Source organism: Blennius ocellaris (genome assembly GCF_963422515.1).
Source record: "Blennius ocellaris genome assembly, chromosome: 11".
NCBI classification, from domain to species: Eukaryota; Metazoa; Chordata; class Actinopteri; order Blenniiformes; family Blenniidae; genus Blennius; species Blennius ocellaris.
The window spans coordinates 20506865-20528196 of record NC_137660.1 but is presented as its reverse complement, the minus strand read 5'-3'; the positions used below and the strand labels follow the sequence as shown (position 1 = coordinate 20528196).

Below are 21332 nucleotides of genomic sequence, written 5' to 3'. Positions count from 1 at the left end.
GGATGTATTTTGCATTCCACTATGTTCTGCCTCGCCTGCAGTCGTGCCACCCTCTCAGAAGGTTATATCGCATGTTGTTTCTGTGAGAAAGCAGAATTCCCTGCACCTTACCTTAATGGAGGCTCTATCTCTCCACTGTCGGTGACAGACGAATCATCCAGTGTGAGGATCTCGAGATTACACACCCACAAGGGAATGACAAAAAACTGGGGAGCTTGGTCAACTCATATAAAATGTAGCCACCACACTGGTATTGTTTTTGTAAAAAAAAAAAAAAAAAGAAATCCACAATGTTTGATCTCTGCAGAAGCACCACAGTCATCCATTGTGTGTGTTTGGTGTGAGTTTACTGCAGTTTGTCACCAGAAATACCCCCCCCCAGTGCCTGAGTGCACACCAGTGTCAGGAATATCTATAAGCACCTTTGACTAGTTGATCAATACAAGCTCAGGTTACGATCTCGCAGAATAGTTTGTGCATTAACATCTCCACAAATACCCTCTGCTAATTCTGCCAAGGTCGAGATAAACAACTCTACTCGTCTCCTCTCTGATTAGAGCAATGCAGACATTAAAAGCCCAGAAATTCAATTAAATTGGTGGCTTTTGCCACAGAGGAAAAAAGGAAAGGACAAAACGCAAAGAGACGCTATCGCATAGCTGGGGCTTACTAAGTGGAACAAAGCGATGTAGCCTGGGATCTAAACATTGACAAAAGGGCATCTGGATGATAAGGATCAAAGGAATAATTTTTTTAGAGGAAATGTAATCATTACCAGACACGAGGATGCATTCATGAGAGTCCAATCTGTGTCTTACAGAAACTGATTCAAAATTAGTTAACAAAGCTGAAATAAAATCACACACACACACACACTCAAAAAACCAAAAAAAAAAACAACCAAAAAAAACCAAGGTCAGAGGCACCAGATGTGTCGTTTCCACCAATCGGCTGAACTCGCATCACCACCTATTACAGCGTTATGTTTGAGCTGCAGACATGCAGCCCTACAGGAGTTCATCTTGTCCCGTAGTGTGCGCTTCATTAAGACCTTTGAATTGAGTTTAGATGGATAAAAGACAGAAAATGCTGACTTACTGGTTCAGGCGCCCGCATCCTCAAAGTGATGAATCCCCCGTGAGGAATTAGGTTTGCAAAGAAACTTGACACCATGTGATTCTCCCAGTCTTACACTTTAAACATCAGCATGTATTATAATTCTGGGACTCACTTCCATTTCAGGCTCAGGCAGCCGTACTGTTGCATGAATGACAAACTTGCCCTCCGCATCAGAACAAAAAGAGGGTTAAGGTCTGTGGATCAATATCACTGGTCCTTCCACTGACTCTGAAATAAGGTTTTTAAATGGATTTTTTTTTCTTTCTCATGTGCCAATTGTTTGTCCTGAACTTTTAATCAAAATTGACCAGTGATTAGATCTGTGTTTTAGATATTTCAAACTTTGTTTCTTCACTCATAGTAAATGTCATGTGGTCAGAGATTCGGGATTTATGCTCCACATTGACCCAGAGTCCCCCAGATAGCGCAATTCCTTTCTTGGCGGCCTCTTAAATGTAACTCTCTCTCCCTCTCTCTCTCTCTCTCTCTCTCTCTCTGTCACTCGCTCACACAATACTCTCTAAGTTGCTGTTGTATATACTTCACTTTGACTTTGAGAATCGGAGGGAATAATTCATGGACCCAGAGAGTTTCACAGACTAGGATAACAACGTTGCTTTCAGAGCCAGCGGTTCATTTGAGATGAACTCCAGGATTTCCTTTTTTTTTTTTTTGGGTGAAATCTCCAAAGGGTTCATATTATCTCGGCGAGAGGGTAGAAAAAACGAAAAAACATCCCAATCTAAATTTTTTTCCCCTACGTTAATCAAAGGCTGGAGATGTTTTTCCTGTCCCTGTCCCTTTATATTGCACCAGCTATCCATCCATCCAGTCCCGCTACTCTACTTACCTAATTGAGCATAATGCACTGCTGTACTTCTCAACCTTCTATTTTTCTGATATATTTAAATATTTCACAGGAGTTACTGCCAATGTAGTTGGTTTAAACAGGCTCTTATAACACATTTTGTGCATTTTTAGACAAATATCAATGAGACTAAAGGAGTTTGCCTAATAATGGATATATCTCATTTTTCTGGCATCATAATGAAAAGAAAAACACATGGCTGCATGGATGGACGCCCATTAAAGTATCTGCTTCACAACTTTTCACATCTATTGGATGCCAGTCTTTTGGCATCAGTGATGGTCAAGCAGGTAGAAACTCCCTCAACGATTAATGGCTTCATGATGAGCATTTGCATAATGTGAGATCATTAAAAAGCAATTATCCTTGTGTTTCCGCGAGCGTATGTGTTTCTGTATTGTCGCGATTAATGTGGTAGGTGGATGGACGCGCTGATTGTCTGTCTTTAAGCTAAATCACGTTTGCGTTTACCGTGAGGGACGTATCCATATGCTGGGACATGTCAGACGCATAAAATAGCTGTTTTGTCAGACACATAAAATAGCTGTTTTGAGTAAAGACCTGACAGGCACTGTTTGCTTACGCAACACACCACCAGAGGGAAAATAGCCAACGGTTGATAGATGGAAAAAAAACCCTAATAATTTTCACTGCATTTGCATTCATCCACCTCTCTGAGCTGGTCGATGGGTTTTCGGTGCTCTTTGACTCCACTTTGATTACTTCTCTGTGCAGGTACTGTTTTGAAAAAAAATAATAATAATAAATAAATAAATGATCAAGCACACAGATGGGGAAACATTTGGGGAAACATTTTTCTGCACCTGGTGTGTTTTAGATGTGTACTAAAAAAAAGTACTTGGATGTTTGTAAATGTAGCTGCTCGTGTTGACTTTGTACATATTCTGTCAGTGCAGGATACTTTAGATCGTATCTTATAGCGTTGACTCCTTTAGTTTGTTTGCATTGCACATTTATAGGGTTTGTTTTGTTTGATTGTTTTTTTCTAAATTATCATCCGCCGATTTTAAACAGTTTTGAATCTTGAGTTTTCATAATATGATATATTATGTGTTTTTATAGATTACTATGTTTACGATCTACAGCTTTATGATTTCTTCTCAATATAAAAAAAAAAATCATGTTTTGAAAAGGGCGTCTTGCTGACCTCTGGATCTTTCATACTGACCCAGTCGAATGCTTTGAAATCCAATCCTCTCAGACACTGTTTTGGTTAGATTGGTGTTTTTCTGAAGACATTCTCGAGATCCTTGCCATATTACTGATACCAAGAATGAAACCCATAAAGCTTGCATGTTTGAGTCAGAGCAAAGATGTTTGGGCTCTGTCAGGGCTGAGCTGCAGGCATGAGGACAGATGTTTTGTTTTTATTAAAAACCAACAAAGCGAACTACAATTAAAAAAAATTCTGATCCCATAAAAACAAGTCACAATTTTATAACTATAAGCCTATAGGCCAAAAACTAAACATATACAACTGACCGGCAGATAAAGACAACTGAAGACAAGGAGACACAAAAGATTATAGTGAAAAATCAACCTATTACTGTAACTGGAACACACTTTCACACTACACTGGAGGCTTAAATAGTAATACTAAATTATGGCATTGCATTTAAACCCATACTTCTACAACATGGTGAGACAATCTTCTTGTTAAAGGCCAATTGATCCTTCAATTGTAGATTTTTATTTCTAACATGTACTCCAGAAAATAACCAAAATTTTAAATAATGAAATACATACATACATACATATATACATACATACATGTACATGTTAAAAATGTCCACTAACATACTCTAATATTCAAACTGAAAATAGTGGAGCAAAAATGTGTTTGTGGTCTATTTTATAACTAAATCAACCAAAGTCACACAGTGGTTAGCTCAGCAGCCTTTCTGTGCGGAGATTATATGTTAATCCGGTGTAAATTTTCCTTTGGGAATTCTGTTTTTTTTCACACTTATATAAGAAGCATGCATTAGAGGTAATTGTTGGCCTTCTGTCCATAGGTGTGAATACTAGTGTCTGTGAGGTTGCATGACTTTCAGTATTTGAAATGTTGAGTTTAATTACAGACTCTGACAATCAATTTCTCACTTACTATTACAGTTATGGTTGGCGTAGCGCATAATCTTCTCATCGTTGTTCCACTTTCCCAATCCTGCATTTCTCAGGTCCTGCAGGAGACGCGGCTTGCATGTTTTTTTATATCTCCGCGCTAAAACATCTATTTCCATAAGATATTAATACATGCTATTAATACATTGCTACCAAGTTCTGGGTATGTCCTGCTGACAACAGACTGTGATGCTCTGTGTCATCTCACACCATCATGTCAGAATCAGCATTATTTCTGCATCAGTTTGAGCTACAGCTCTTCTGTATGACCAGGCTCAGTGGGCCAGCCGTCACTCCCCACATGTATCAGTGAGCCTGAGCAGCCTGTCATGTCACCGGTTCATTACTTTACCTTCCTTGGACCACTTTTGACAGAGACTGATTCCAGCAGTTTATGAGATGCTCTGACCCTGCCATTAGACCGTCACAATTATTAGCTTTGCTGAAATCCTTATGCTTGTCCATTGTAATTCATCTCCTCGATTAGGAAATGTGCAATAATAAGGATAGTCAGTGATACTCACTATACCCTTACCATTAGTTGTAATGTCATTGTGATTGTGCTTTTGACAGGACAAGGCCTGAAAAAACACAATTCCGATCACTGCTAAGTTTTAGTCAGGATCAAGTCTGACAGGATGTTACCCGAACACATTTCAGCCAGTTTCAAACTTTGCACCATTTGCCCTGTGTCTTTAACTTTGCAGGAGAAAGTTTTCGGCATCCATCTGTAAAACTTCATCATCCAACATCCTTAAGAGGAGCAACATTGCTCACTTCCCAAACATCCTTCTTTCTTCGGGTATCTGTGCTCCTTCCGATCTTCTTGAAGTTTGAGAGGTAGCGGCGTGATGTTTCCAATTTCACAGGTTGCAGCTTATGGCTGTGGAAGTTTGGATTCTCCTCATTTATAATGGAAAAAGTTATCCGCAGAAACATCCCAGATCTCTCCTTTACTGTCTTCTCCTGACCAAAGTGTTTCGTTTGAGGTTGATGTATTTCTGCAACAAACCAGTCAATCTGGCCAGTCAGCTGTGAACTGAATTATGCTGGTGGAGTGATTTTAGACATTTCACTGGATGTCCTGAAGCCTTTTCCACAGTGAAACACTCAAGTGTTACATATTTGTTTCAACCTGTTACATTTTATTTTTTTAACTTTTCAATTAAGTTCTTTTGTGGGTGAGTGAGTGTGCCTGCATGGTTACGTGCTTCTGTGGGCCAAATGGAGCCACTCTACAGGTTTGTTGTAGGTTGAACATACGGTCATAATTATACAATTCTCCACGATTATGACTATTAATGAGACTTTAAAAATAGGCAGAGTAGATGTCAGGAGGGAGATAGGCAGTATAAAAATGAAATGACATATAACAAAAGAGCATTAAGCATAATGCAGAAATAATATAAATAATAGAAGTATGCAGCTTTATGCCATGTTTTTGGAGAAATTATTATTATTTTAAAAGGAATTATGTGATGTTGATTAGTTGCAAGGCAATATTAAAAACAATTTAGTTTTCACTTTCAAAATACAAACCTTTTTCTGCCATTGACAACAATGCAAGAAATGTGGCATTTAACCAGAATGTGGTATTTGTTGAGTCAAACTGGCGTGCAGTGTGAGCCTGAACCTTCTCTCCTAAAGTGTGAAGGGTCAGTCCTGCTGTAGTTCAATTTTAAAATGCTCCCCACCACTCCTCGTATATACTCGCTAGCCCCTTTGTCTCACAGCGAGAAGACGGTTACTGATATTTTTCTCTGTAGAATTTGTGTGTTGTCCTTGTATGTTCCTGGGTTATCTCTGGGTCCTATGGGTTTGCTCCCATAGTCATGCGTTTTAGGTGAATTGGAGTTTCTAAACTGTCCTGGGGTCTGCATGTGAGCGCGTGTGGCCACCTGTCTCTGTATTTACCTTGTGATGGACCTGTGAACAAGTGCTGTATTCTTTTGACAGAAACAATTCATCATTTCAGGTCATAGTTACAGTATATACAGGTGCTTCTCAAAAGATTTTGATATAATAAAATCAAGTTAATTTTGTCTAATAACTTAAGTCAAACTGTGAAAGGTACATATTTTAGAGATAGTATAGTTCAACTGAAAAGTTTCAAGTCTTTGTTTTTTCATATCAGCTGTTTTTTCATATCAGCTATATTTAATCTCAAAGCAAATTTTATCAGATCAATTTGACTTGATCATATGTCTTGTACAGTAACAACATGAATTGATAAAGCCAAGTCTTGCATAGACAAAAGTGTGTCTTAAAATCTTAGAATAGTTTAGGTAATCAGATGTTTTTCCATTAAAAAAAAAAGTATTTTTTTCTTACAATAAAAGTCATAACTTTAACAATCATAATTTAACGACACCTCAAAGTTTTTGGTTTATTTGTTGTGAATACAGAAATAACTGCCCACCCAAAATTATTATTTTTTGGAATTATATTCACATTTTTAGACACGACTGTTCACCAGGCAACAATTGTGGCAAATAAATATTTACTACAATTATTTTTCATCTAATCACACAAAATATTCTGTAGCAGCTGCGCCTTGATCATGATCATTTTCATCAACACTAAACTGCTTTTAGAGAATTTCAGACACTTCGATATTCAGCAAGCGGTTTCATGTCACATCCACTATTAACATTGATGTCACTGATGGATGATTTTCAGAATTGCCTAAAATTGCTAGACCAAATGAATAGCAGAGTAGTAATTGGCAGATGGTAATCAGGAAATTAATAAGGAACATGATCATTAATTGTTGCCGCGCTTTGAAGGATGATACCAAAATGCTCTTTTTTGTTTTGCTTCATTACAGATCGCTCTCCACTTTTCATGTCATTTTGAAAAACAAACATGCCGCAACTGGTTATTATATTTGGGTTTTAACAGAGCAATCACTAAAATTGAAAATGTGAAATCAATGAAACGATGAGGACTATTTTTAAACAGTAACATGTATCTGCTACATTGACTACTTAGGGTTGATAATGTGTGCATAACGGCCAGTTGTGTCCAATACAGTGTAAAATGAAAGCTTTTGTGTTCGGCTAAATGCGCAGTGTGGTGGATCTCAGAGGGGCTCGCCCTTATCGCTGCAGGCTGTGGGATGTTATGTTTGTATAGAGTGGTGTGCTGCGCTAGTGATTTTTGTGGAGGGTCTTTTTTTTTTTTTGTTCCACGATGCAACAAACACAAGCTGCTTTTACAACCCTTTCCCCCCCAGTACAGCAGCCTGGAATATACATCGATAATTGATGTCATGTAGATTGTGAAACTGACTGGCTTAAAAAAAACTCTTTCAAGCATTCACCCCCTGATAGCAAGTCCTAAATTCACCTACAACTGGCTCTACCTTCTCTGATGCAAACTTGTCTTCCGTGCCATATAAAATACTGCACACTGATATTTGGAGTAAGTCATAATCTGCTGCTGGATGAACTACAGAAGCCCCACTATGTACACATACTGTGCCCTAATTAGTTGCATGTACACACATTTATCAGCTGCAGCTTTCTGGAGTTTAGCACCTTGTTTATTACGACCACTTATGCAAATCGGACCAGTCACATTTGTTTAATTAAAATACACAACGTCTTCTCACTTCACTGCACGCAAAGTGAAAAACTATATGATTTACAAAATATGATCTTATCATTTTAGCCAAGACCCTCAGAAAATTATATGATATATATCAGTCTGTAATGCAAACAGCATTTTCATCCTTTTATTCTGTTAAAATTTTATCTTATAATTTTGTTTCATTTTAATGCTACTTTAGTTGCTCATTGTGGCATCTGTTGTCTTTGTAAGCAAGTCGAACTGTGACTTGACTCCCCCAAGGTTAGTGTTTTCTTTGCTCTCTTTAAGGAAAAATTAGGTTACTCTCACCTGTTCCACTGTCACTGGTACTGAATAGTCAGACCACATTCTATCATATTGAGAATTCATGCAAATGTTGACTCATATTTGGTGAAACACACATGTAATCTCGCACATATAAATACATATGAGACTATTAACTTATACCTACTGATGCATACATATTTACACAGTACTCTTTTCCTTATCAATTGTGAAAAATTCCATCTGGTTTCGGCGACGTAAGCCGCTACATTCAATTTAATAGTTGAGGGTATTCCTCTGATATGTCAGCATATGTAGGGGAAGTGGGTGTGGTGGTATCGGGCGGGGTTGGAGGGGGGAGTGTTGTCTGTATTGGCATTATATGAACGTAAATTAGTCTCCACTCCGTGACTTTGTGCCTGCACCCCTTTACATTGGCTGCTGTTGCCCTATGGCAGATTCTACTTCATTCTAATTAGAATTAATAATTGAAAATAGGAAATCAATGTGTGCAAATTAAGTGTGGCAACAGTTGGTTTTATTGGTTTGACACTGTTTTTGAGCAGCCGAATCACTTCCAGTGACTGACTGCTGTGTGTGTTGTGTCTGTGGGTTAGCGCCACAATCAGGTCTTTATTTATACTCCAGGCACTGTGTGAAGCTGTGCACAAAGAAAGAAAAAAAAACATCTCCTCTCAGACTGATTTTTTTTGTTGTTGTTCTTGTCCTGTAGAAAGAGAACACAGAGTTTGTTTTCTGTGGGACAGGGTGAAGGGTAAATTATTAATTGGAAGAAGCAGTGAGCTGTGTAACAATTTGCTGATCCAGAAGCTTTCATGAGCTGTGTCAGGTTGTGTTGAACAAGTGAGTGGTTTACTGCACTGGGCAGAAGCTTCTCTCGCGGGCTGCTTGCATTACTGCTCAATGTCCCCATCTTTATTAGAGAGACCGAGAGCGAGAGAGAGCGAGCGAGAGGGTATCACTTCTAAGTGCTTGTTTAGAATAAAGTGTTGGGTGACTTGGCCTTGTCTGTCTTCGTCCACCACTGAAGACCTGTTAACCCTGTTAGAGCTGTGCTGCAGAGGAGCCGGTTGGCACCTGCAAAGCTCTTATTGATCCCGGTTCACATCCTGAGCACAACTCAGACAAATGATCAGGTCCTTCTTGGGATAAACAACCGAGCCAGACTTTTTAATCAGTAATGCATAGTCCTAAAAGAATTAACTAATTTGGTCATTAGTTTTTCTGGTTCCAAACATGCAAGAGTCAGATCTTGTTACTTGGTATCCGCATGTGAGGTGGGTTCAGGAGGGAGCATATGGTGCATTATAGTGAACTGTGTGAGCAGCAAACTGCTTCGAGAGTCGCTGTGTTGTCGCTCGGTCCATTGCTGCTCTCCCCCCTGGGGGAAATGTGGACGCACAGGGGTTCAGCGAAGATGAATTAGGGCAGGACAAAAGACACGCCCCAACAGCAGAAGCTGCAGCACGCTGTTATTCCAATTCAGCAGAACGTGCCCCATGACTATTGGCAGTTTCTTCTGTATATTTAGAAATTCATTTGTCAAGCTCTCATGGCTGTATTTAAACCTTTTTTTCCCCCTTCCTTGTTGTGTCTGTGTTTTCTGGGATCTAATAAATAACAGCATTATAGGTGTCAGCAGAACATGGGGGAGGCAGTAGGCCCTGTCTTGTAGCATATTGACAGCTTTTACTGCCCCAAGTTTAAGAAAGCTGAGAGACATTCATCACTCAGTACAAATTTACCACTATACACAATCATCACTTTCACTCAAGACTCTGGTACCCATTCTGTCTGCTTTTCACTCTATTCCTCTGTGTCTGTGAGTCGGAGAGCTTTGATGAATAGCTGCCTGTTGAGTTGTTTAAAAAAAAAAGAAAAAACGTTATTGAATAACGCCAATTACAAAATAGCTCATATTGGTTGAATAGGATAATATTCCATATTCTTGTGTCAGCTAAATTTCTAAAAGTCTTATTTCATTGTTCCTTTAAAAAAAAAAAAAAGATTTCAATACCTAAAATGTCCAATAAAAGCTTGTCTTTTTATGCCATTTTTAAGTGGTGACTTGTCATTAATTCTGACCATGATGTGCAATTTGAAAATTCAGATTTGTCAAAAAAAAAAAAAAAAGAACGCAAGAAAGAGAACAAAGCCGGCGGTGCACAATCTGAATCAGACAATATGGACTCGGAGGTGCATTCGTCTCATGAGGAAGTGCAGGAGACTCATCAAGACAATGAGTCACGCTGATTTGCTTTGCAACAAGCACTGCTAAAAAGTAAGTAAAGACGAAAAAGGTTCTCTGGAGTCTGAGCATTTTCCCTCCTAATGTCTTTAGTTAAGTAATTTCTCAAGTGTCAACAGTGTGTGTTAATAATAGTTATGTGACAGTGAGTGACTCAGGCGGCTGGAAGTGAAGTCGACTTTCATGCCAAATATTCCAGCCGCAATAAAATGGTTTTTCCCAGTTAGAGCTGGCAAAGCAGCAAGCAGCCGTCTGCACCGACCACCTCAAGTGGCCAGCGTTCATACCAGACGTGATTGTAATTTAAGTTTTTTGTTTTTTTTTCGTTTGCCTTGCATCCAACTGAATAAATGAAGTATGAAACTCTGTTGCTGTTTGAATGGGGAGAGATATTCTGTGTTTAAAGAGATTGACTCAGGCTCTCATTTTGCATTTAGCTCTGAGGAGCTTATGGCAGCTTTCTGTGGCACACACTTCTCATAGAAACACAGTGACAAACATTTTGCGGCAGAGGCCAAGTTCAGGAGAAGTTCTGAATGAAGTCAGCTGCTGAAAGCTGTTTGGTTTTAATCCTGTTGCAGTTAGCCTCTGATTATACAATCACTTGAGCACACTTCAAAGCTCAGCACCACCATGATGGCTCTCTCAGCACCTTCTTTCTTGGACATCACCTTCAGAAGTTTGCTACCTGCCGGTACCCGTTGCCGTGATCTCTTTTGTTCCAGCCAAGGGATTTTACTCAGCATCTTGGGATTGGACCTTTCCCCGTGTGTGAGGTTATCCACATTCTCACCGTTATGCATTATGAGCTCTGAGAGCCTGGGCTGCCGAGTGTATGGTTAGGTACAGTGACCCGGGCCAGACCAGTTAATGGGTTGGACGGCAACTTCTCTAGCTGCCGACTTGTGTGGGATTCGTTGCCTACACACCACAACCCACAGGGGTCCTCATCACTGCACGCAATTTAGCTGTGCTCTCCAGAAGCTGGAGCCTTGAATGCTACATGCTACTCTCCTCAGCTGTTTCTCTCTGTTTTTGCCCGCAGCTCATCATGAACTCTGACTCCTTAATCACAGTTAAATGCTGTCAGAGCTGGGAAGTGAGAGGCTACTGGGTAAAGTTTGAGAACCTCTGTGCAGGAGAGAGACAGCGAGATAATGGGCTTTGCTCTCAATGTGCTGAGGCCTCCGACTGCAAGCTAAAGAAGGTTTAAAACTTCAAATGGCAACATTGGTTGAGTTCCTAAGCACCAGAAAAGTCTGCAAATTAAGCGCTGGATAGATTTTAGTTCATTTCTGTTTTCTCTGCATCCCCAGGTTTTTAGTTTTTTTTTTCTTAAATTTTCCTGACATATTTTGAGTTATACACACAAGGCACTTTGTAATAATGTGGTCAAGATTTGTGCGGAAACCAGAGATGATGATACCTCGACTTATGTAGACACTGCCTATTTTTCAGTTGTGCTGAGGGAGCTCTGACGAGTGCTTATGGAGTGCAAAACCAAGTTGCAGCTAAACTGCTCATCCATTACCACAGCCGCCCGCACACTCCTCAGGTTTAATGTGCCTGGGTCGTTTGCGTGGCAGCAGTCTGAACCTTCAGGGAGCTCATTCATGCCAGAGAAGAGGCCAGCAGCAGATTAGATCAAATCAGTGTGAGCCCTGTAATGTGGCTTCCAGTCAGTCCAACCACAAAGCTAATACTGTTCTAACCCAGTGTTTCAGGACCCCCTTCGGGGCAGACCTGTCTCTATCAGGGAAGAGCTGATCATCTTCCTGCCGTGCATCTGGAAAAACAGGCTTCAGTGCCGAGCACGAAACAGGGTTCATTAAGCTCTGGCCCTGTCTGATCATAGCTCTGCCAAAGTGAGCGTACAAGGAAAGGGGCGTAGTGTCTTTATATTTACAACTGAGATTGCAGTGATGGGGGAATCAATAGTGGAATATTCACCCTCCTGGCTGTTGTGCCAGCCTGGATCTCAAGCTGGGCATTTGTTTGAGAAAATACAGCTGCTGTTGCTGATGACAGGGAGACATAAGGCATTACCAGTCGCTTTAATCATCACTAAACCCCGACAACAATTACTCTGGTGGAAGTGAAGACTGCGCTCTCCCAGTCAGTGCTGATTGTTCATCACATAGAAGCTTGTTGTTCATTTAACCCCGGAAATTAACTGTTTCCCTGCACTTTGTGAGATTCATTGAGCTCTTCGAAACCGACCGCTTTCCTTAGGTATGTGGGATTTTCCTCATCTCCGCAGGCATCACCTCGTCACGTCGCATAACGATGCGAAGCTTGTACTTTTTCCAAACCTTTTTCTTTTTAATACTTTGATTTCCATGCAGATCAAACACATAGCCCAATAGAAGGTTTTGTAGTTCATCAGGATGACACCTGTGGGATTTTTGTGTGCCTTTCATGTCTCTAACCCTCCAACTCATTTCACATGTGCTTCATCTCACACCAAGTAGCAGTTTTTTGTTTGAAAAGCAAGACTTCCTCATGTTTTTCACATTAAAATATCTTGTTGCTACAGGCAGTAAGAAGAATAGCTTGTCTCTTGCATGTTAGATGCATGAAGTATCTTGTGTTTATATTGAATTAATTCTGCAACTGCAACTGCAGCTATTTTGAAATCTGTCTTTTTTTTTTTAAATTTATTTTCAATTTTGTTTACTGAATATATGTCTTTAAATAAGTATTCCTTTTCATTACCGGTATGTTTGTTTGTATTTTCTTGGAAATAAAAAATCATGCAGGGACAGTTATCCCTCTCACCCCAAGGTCGTTGCTACTGCTTGTTGCTACTGCTGATTCTCTGTGGTGTCTCATAGCAGAGAATTTCATATATTACTCCTATTTAAATATTTCTGCAGTACTACTTCCGTTACCAAAAGTCACAGCGTTTAAGAAAGTTTGAAAAGTGGGGGTTTTATAGACTGAATCACAGCAGTTTTATAATTTCACTCTCTCCAGGATTTTCTTTCCCTTACTGCCCATTCTGACAGCTTGCTGCCAAAGTTGCACCTGATGAAGGTGCTAAAAAAAATTAAAGTACCAAACTGTTGTACATGAAAAATGACTCGTTCCATGTTTGTCTTTGAGGCTTCCTTTTGCTTTTTCCTGTCGTCCCCAAGAGGTGTGAACAGCCTGCACATGTGCTTCCCTGCTTTGCAGATTAAAATCAGGGTGTTATGAATACTTCTCCCAGTGAATGCTGTGATACATCACCATCACATATCCTCAGTTTGCTCTGTCTATTTCACTACTAATTTCTTAGTAACGCAACTGTGATCAACACCTGTTTGATGGTCTCATTTAGTGTGCTGGTAGTAAAGGAGTTTAACAAGAGATGAACCAGGAATTACATTAAATATCAGAGAGGTTTGCATGTATTTAATACAAGTCTCATGATATGTTACTTTTCATGATTTATGAACAGGGTTGTTTATAGTAACAAAGATTAAAGGGGGTATTCACATATACACATTATAGTGTGGATGACCAAAAGAGCTGTTTTTTTTGTTTGGTTTTTTGGGAACATTTTATTGTATTTTGCATCAGAACATATCTTTAAAATGTTGGTGGTAAATTTTGCATTTGTGTAAATTTCCATCATGTATACTTTACTGCGCCACAACAAAGAAAAACTTTAAAGTTATAATTTGGAGCCTATTATAGCACTATTTTACCAGTCTGGCCCATTCTAGATGATATTGGGATGGATGTGGCCCCTGAACTAAAGTGTGTTTGACACCCCTGACCGAAAGCATCTTACTGTTATCAAGCCTGACTTGATAACACAATTCAGCTTCTTTTTTTTTTTTTGCATGATCCTCCTATTTAATGTTTTTCCATAGTTTAAATGTGTTTTAATATATTTCTTTCATTTCTTTGTAATGCACTGTGAATTGCCCTGTGTCTGAATGGTGCTGTATAAATACATTTGCCTTGCAATGCCTTATGCACCAACTTTCTATAGTAGCTTCAATCCTGAAAGTGATGTGATCTTATCATTTCAGTGTGGTTGTTTTTTTTAATGGAAAAATCTGACAGAAAAACTTACACCATGTGATTGTGGACAATGCTTTAACTGGTGAACAGCTACTGTACTGAAGTAGACATCAAAAAACAATGTAACCAAGAGGACATGTCCAACTTAATATTATTTACATTGAAAAATATATCACTCAATTCATTCAGCTATCTTAGACACCTTCATTAAGTACAGGTTGCAAGTCACCAGCCCATCAATTTAAACCATATGAATTTATATTATATATTTATTTGAATAAAACACGTTAACTTCCCAAGTCAGAGACAATAATAAATACAATTCATTAACAATTAGAGTTGATTTTCTCTTAGGAATCTTTAAATTAAAGTGACACATCAGAGGCAGCTTTAATTTTTGGAGAAGATATAGTTTCTGCAGGTTAAAATGATTCTTTTGAAAACCTTTTAGTAACTTTTTTTTTTTGTGTGGATACAAACATAGAGGTCAGTGCCTTGCTCAGTAGCAGTTTGACAAGTGAAAAGGGTGAAGCCTCCAATTGACCTGCTGACTCCACTGTTACAGGATGAACTTAGTCCCACATGTATATACCATACGCCACAAATCACCTTTTAAAAAGCTGGATATGGCAATTTCTCAATGGAGTGACTCGCAAAAATGTGTTTATGAATCCTGAACTCAGGAATACATCACATGCATCACATCATTAAATGTTATTTTTACTCAAACAGACGCTGAACAATTTATTCATATCAAATTCTTGTGAAAATCTCATCATCAGCCAAACAATGTTCAGGTAATCTATTTAGTCAGGTAAATAAATACAGTTAAACATTTTGTTATTTGATTATGTTATCTAGAAAGTAAAAGTATTATTTGTGTGCTGTTTATCAAGCCGGGAGCTTTTTTTAGTCCCTTGTTTGATCTGCCATGTGGTTAGTGTTTGATTAATGCCATGTAACACTCTTATTGACAGGAGACATGAAGTTTCGTTTGTGCATGTTTGGCAGTTTTGTATTTGTATAAAACAAGTTTTGCAATCATTACAGTGTTTGTCAGTGGGAAGCTGAGCATTAGGCTTTGATTCGTGAACTTCACATTATCTGTGTGGAACTTGTATGTTTCTTCTGTATTTCAATGTACGTTTCTCTTAATCTATAATGTTTGATCATACATATCTCTCAGAAGCCTAGATTTGACCTCTGAATCCCATTGATGGGTATCAACCCCACATTCCGTGTGAAGATGGAAATTAAAATAAGACATGAGAAAAGCCTATAAATACATTTACATACTCCTTTAACAAACACTAAAATGATCTTGTGCCATTGTTTGTATGCTGTGTATCACGCTGCAGCAGCTGGCTGATGTATGTGGTATCAGATCATAAACTTCAGTGCCAGTGTGATGTTTCTGGTAATGAAGACCCATGTTTTTCTTAGGCTCACTGATGTGTTTTTAATCGATGCCTGTGGCACAAAGGAATAGGTTAGATCAGCCCGTGGCTGCACAGATAATATTTTGGCTTCAGTTTACAGCAGGTTTTGATCTTTTTCTGCAGTCTGTTGACAGTTTAAAAAAGAAAATAACAGCCCAAATTTGTAAGACAGTAAGGTTAAAAAAAAAAAAAAAAAAGGAACCCTTTCAAACACATCGAAACTATGACTCTTTATTGCATTCAGAGAAAATTGACAATGGAGGCACTCAGTAAGCCAGTGGCGCATTAAGCAATGTTCACACTATAACAAGAAGTAATTAGTAAGAAACAGTAATTCTGTTAACATTTATTATTAATCAAGAGCTATTGCATGCACCATAGAAATTCAATTACAAGTAAGTATTATGACTTATTTATTAATTTATTTTGTTCTTAAATGATCATAATCAATTCCATTTTTTTTCCCAAGAGAGAATGTTGTTACATAACTGGCAAAGTGCCTGAGACTTTGGACCACAATCCATGGATGGATGAATGGATGGATAGACGGGTGGATGGGTGGATGGTGGATGGGTGGGTGGGTCCTTGTGCATGTTGTGTTACTTGTTGTTGTCACTCTGAATTGTTAGATGCCACTTATCTGTGTGCCTGCAGGCTGTGAGAGTGACTTCTGGGGACCACACTGCAGTAATCGATGCCAGTGCCAAAACGGGGCAAAGTGTAACCCAATCACAGGTGCCTGTGTCTGCACTGATGGGTACCAGGGATGGCGTTGTGAAGAGCCCTGTGAGCACGGTTACTATGGCAAGCTGTGCCATTTAACCTGCCAGTGTCTCAATGGTGCCACCTGCAACCACGAGACGGGGGAGTGCATCTGCGCACCGGGGTACACGGGGGCTTTGTGAGTACAAGAAGCATGTTCACTCTTTAGTTTTCCCTGTTAATGTCTGAAAATGTGTGCGAAACAATTTGACTGTTGACGTATGTGGCGACAGCTGCGGACAGCGCTGCCCCTCCGGTAGTCACGGGCCTCAGTGTGAGCAACGCTGCCCCTGTCAGAACGGAGGAACATGCCACCACATCAACGGAGACTGTTCCTGCCCTTCTGGCTGGACGGTAGGTAACACGAGCAAAACTGAGAACACAATGAGAAAGAAACGTCTGGGGGAACAAAAAAGTCTGAATGTCATAGGTGTTCCGGGAAAACACAAAAAAAGTCCCATAGGTAGTCTTAAAGCAGTCAAACACAATGAGAACATTAAGCTGAGGCTCAATACGTCACTCAGTTTTGAATACAAGTGGGAGATTTTTTTTGCTGCCTGGGAGAAAGAAAAAGTAGTTCAGAGAGAGAAAAAAAAAGACTGACAACTTTGGACGTTGCTTCTGAATTCAACTTTGAAACAACGACTTTCTTTAGTTGATGTGTGAACAATTTGTATAACAACATTATGTTCTAATCACGAGTATTTAGTGTGAGTTGACATTATTTCCCACAACTCTCCCACTTCACACTCTGTCTCCAGCCAAGTAGTAATTTTAGGATGAACACCAGCCTTCTTGACGTCTTTCATATTATAACATTAAAATAATTTGCCATATTATTGTTGACAGCTGTTGGGATCCATAGACTATCTCGGTCGCCACACTTTGATAACCACAGTCTCACATAGCTTCTCGTGAGCCGTCTAAACATCAGTAGCATGTGCAAAGAGTTTATTTTCAGGCATTTCAGCACTGATGAGGTTTAATCGCGAGCGATGTGTCTCATGTGGTGCTTTTGTTGGCTGCTTTTCAAAGGGTTCGGTTTGTGCTCACCCCTGCCCTCCTGGCAAGTACGGCATCAACTGCAGCAAAGACTGTTCCTGTCGTAACGGCGGACTCTGCGACCACGTCACGGGGCAGTGCCAGTGCGCAGCTGGCTTCAGCGGCCGCAGGTACGCGGTTGACACTCCTGGCAGAGAGGCCACTCGATTATTATGCATAAAAGCCTTTTGTGAAGTACTTGGTGCAAACTTTTGTCCTCCTACTTTGAAAATGGGTCAGACAATGGCATGATTTATTGATATTAGTATTTAATGCAAAAGAATGGTTTCATGCAGACAGCTACACATTAAACATTGACCTATTCTCTTTGTTGACTTCTAAATGAGCCACAAACCTGGCTGTTCTCTGAAAGATGAAGGAAATACTCGAATAATCTCACGCTCAAGAGAAATAAGCATGTATAAATGCCCATTAGACCATCTGAAGGTGGATTGGAAGCTTGTAATAGGGGTGTGTATGTTTAATTAATCTTGTACTTCATGCCGGCCAGCAAGGTTTCATGTCTTCAGCCTTCATGCTCATCCACTCCCAGCCTGTCCATTGATCTCACCATAGGCTACACGCTGTTTGGATTCTGCTCATTAATTATAAGTAATGGGCTTATATTAAGGTCTCATTGAAATCCACAGATCTTTTCAGTTCCCTGTGCCTGCCAGAGCAGCCCAGAGCAGCCGGGGTTTATTAGCTCGGCTAAAGCAATTGTCTCTTGGATGGAAACACTTCCTTTACAAGACCTTTCCTTTCCTTTATTATTTTGCAAAATTGCCCTCATTCATTTTGTCAGTGGCAGGTGAATTAACCTGCCAGGAATAATCTCAGATTGCGTAAGCCCCCACCCTCTCCTGTCTGGTATAATAATACCATTGTCCCCTGATAAAACTAAAGCTGGTGTAATTTAAACATGAAACATAACATAGCCACTTTATAATGTAATTGAGCTATTTGTAATAGCTTTGTTGGACTCCTGAGACCAAAACTCCACCAGGATCAAAAAGTAAAGTCAGTATATTTTATTGAAGGAAAAAAAAAAATGTTTGGGTGGGGGGGTCTAGTTTAGTGTTCTATCTGAAGAAAGTCTTCAGCAATATTAATTTCTGTGGATGACGACGATTAGCAAGTCTGCATTCAACCCCTGCAGAGATACTGAAGTGCTCGCAGTCGGAGGTGCTCTCGGGGCTTCCCTAACATGCACTTTCTCAACGCATTGGCCTGGGCTTTCAGAAAATATTTCCAAAGCTAATATTGAAACATACAATATTAATGATACATAGATTGTATACATTCAATTGTATTGGAGTTGGATTTTCAGTGCTGATTTTATTCAAATATAGAATAGCCACTCTGCCTAAATTGTTACTCAAAGTTTCCCCTGTGCAAACTTAACTCATATTGTTTTTGTGCTACATTTTCACGCTTTATAAAAGTAATCTCATAAGAATATTCAATATTGCTGTTTACCACAGATTATAATCTAGGCGCATACTAAGTCTGTCTAAATAGCTTTAAGTACTTTCTCAGGGAAAACACGTCTATAAATGGGAACATACAAGAAAATTAGACAATAGAAAATGTACTTGTTTTGTAATTTTTTTGCTCCCATAACATATAATATAAAAAGCTAAATGTTATATATTTTAATAGTGATTATTATAGCCTCTGGTGAATAAAAAACAGAATTGTGATGTGAATTTTCAATTTTGATGACTCATAAATCACACGTATCAACAATGAAAGAGATCGCCCTTAAATATTTCAGTTTATCGAATGAATGGGGAATTTTCTTCTTTTTTTTTTTCAACGCCTTCATATTTTAAAACATCTGTCTCATTAGTAAAAACAATTATTGAATGTTTTTATCATGTGTCGTCAGCTAAATTGAGAAGTTAAAGCAGAGGGGATATAGGTATGCTTCACATAAATAATTACAAAAAATATATTTTTTAGTTTCTATGACAATGCTATTGGCAGGGGCAATAATACGGGCGTAACAAGTATAAGCTGGGCACCGTCTTCTCATCCTCATCTATGCTTTGGTGCATGTTTTGTATGTGTCCCTGCTCCAAAACACCTGTTTCTACTGAATGGCTGGTCGTTAAGATGTACAGATGCCAAATAATTATCCATTCACACGAATCAGTTTGATAGATGAACATAGATGCAGCACAGTGTGTCATTATAACCAGAACACAGGAACACTGACTTAAACTGAATACAGCTTGCAACGTTTACAAAGACTTTAGCATGCGAAATATCTGTCAATCACATAGTTTGTTGTTTATAATGAAACATTGCTAATATAGCTCATAAAAACTGAAAGGGATGTTCAGAAATGTCTGTTTTTGTCTGAGAAGAGGTTTAAAATCCAAAGATATTCAACTTATTACATATGACAGAAAACAACAAACTGGAGTAAAAAAAAACATTTCAGAGGTGTGGTTAAAAATATCAATGTTCCTTTTTAACAAATCTACATTTTTGTTGATTTGTTGCAGCTATAATATGTACAGCGCTTCTACTCCTGGGTTTCATGTTTCTTCGCTCAGCTAAAATTTTTCAACATGTACCTGACATTTTTATAGCACCAATTTAAAAGAGTGTGTCATTCATGTGTAATTTTCCTGCAGATGTCAGGAAGACTGTCCTGTAGGCACCTACGGTCCGCAGTGTAACCAGAGGTGTGAGTGTCAGAATGGAGCCAAGTGTCACCATATCAATGGAGCCTGTCTATGTGAAACAGGGTTTAAAGGTCCTAATTGCCAAGAGAGATTCTGTCCTCCAGGCCTGTACGGCCTCATCTGTGACAAGTACTGCCCCTGTAATACCACCAACACTGTGAGGTAAGTGAGACATCAGTGCAAGGCCACACACAGCTTTACTCCGACCAAGCCCTGAAGCAAAAGCCCCCCCCTGTAGCTCCATATGAATAAAGACTTCTGCAGCTCAATTTTGTCTCTTCTTAGCTCTAAGCCAGTGCTCATTCCGAAGTCTGGACACCCTTCAGCCGTGTCATCCAGTTAGCTTTTAATCGCGACCTTTGCTTCATTCATAATTTCTCAGCAGCATTCATAGTTAATGCAGTGTTAATGCTCTGATTCCGGCAGGAGTTGGGTATCGGCCATAGAAGTCATTACAGAAAGAAGGAGAAAAGGGACACCTCATCTATCCTGAAACAAGCACGTAGACACATAGATGGATGAATTGCTGTTGGCGCAGACTTCTCACTTTGATCCAACTCAGGAATGAAGTGTTGATACTCGCAGAGCAAAAACTTCACCGCACTCCTTTTCTTCCCGTTGTTGTCCCATATTTCTCTCTCATTATACCGTAGCTGCCATCCTCTTTCTGGTGAATGCACCTGCTCTGCGGGATGGACAGGGCTTTACTGTAATGAGACCTGCCCGCCTGGGTTCTACGGAGAGGGATGCATGCTGTCTTGCAGCTGTGCCAATGGAGCCGACTGTCATCCTGTCACAGGTGCCTGTGTATGTGCCCCTGGGTTTATGGTGAGTATCATGTTACCTCACTGCTATTTAATATAGTACTCACACCAGGAGCCACGTCTATGGCAGTGTTGCACTATTATTTTGGATTTAATTGTATATGTTTTACTATTATTCTTTTTTTTATGTTTAATTTGACCTTTACTTAGTCTCATGAAATGTAAATCTCCGTTCTGAGCACCATAATGTCAAGTGGACCGGATAATTATATTACACAAGCCAACATTTACCAGAGCAACTGAGATAAAATGAGGCTAATAAAGAAAGTGCTTTAAGAGTCAAGATGCAACAAACTTAAA

At 39.4% G+C, this 21332-nt stretch overlaps 1 protein-coding gene across 1 annotated transcript in view; it reads left to right on the top strand.

Annotated features, from left to right (window-relative positions):
- The window catches only part of megf11 (multiple EGF-like-domains 11), a gene marked incomplete at both ends in the record, with an annotated part of 60607 nt that overhangs the window by 15928 nt on the left and 23347 nt on the right, over positions 1 to 21332 (top strand). The window contains 5 exons of the mRNA XM_080504561.1: positions 16364 to 16610; positions 16705 to 16825; positions 17507 to 17643; positions 20158 to 20370; positions 20862 to 21036. Of these exons, the coding sequence (XP_080360687.1) occupies positions 16364 to 16610; positions 16705 to 16825; positions 17507 to 17643; positions 20158 to 20370; positions 20862 to 21036 (893 nt within the window). The remainder of the gene's footprint in view (positions 1 to 16363; positions 16611 to 16704; positions 16826 to 17506; positions 17644 to 20157; positions 20371 to 20861; positions 21037 to 21332) is intronic.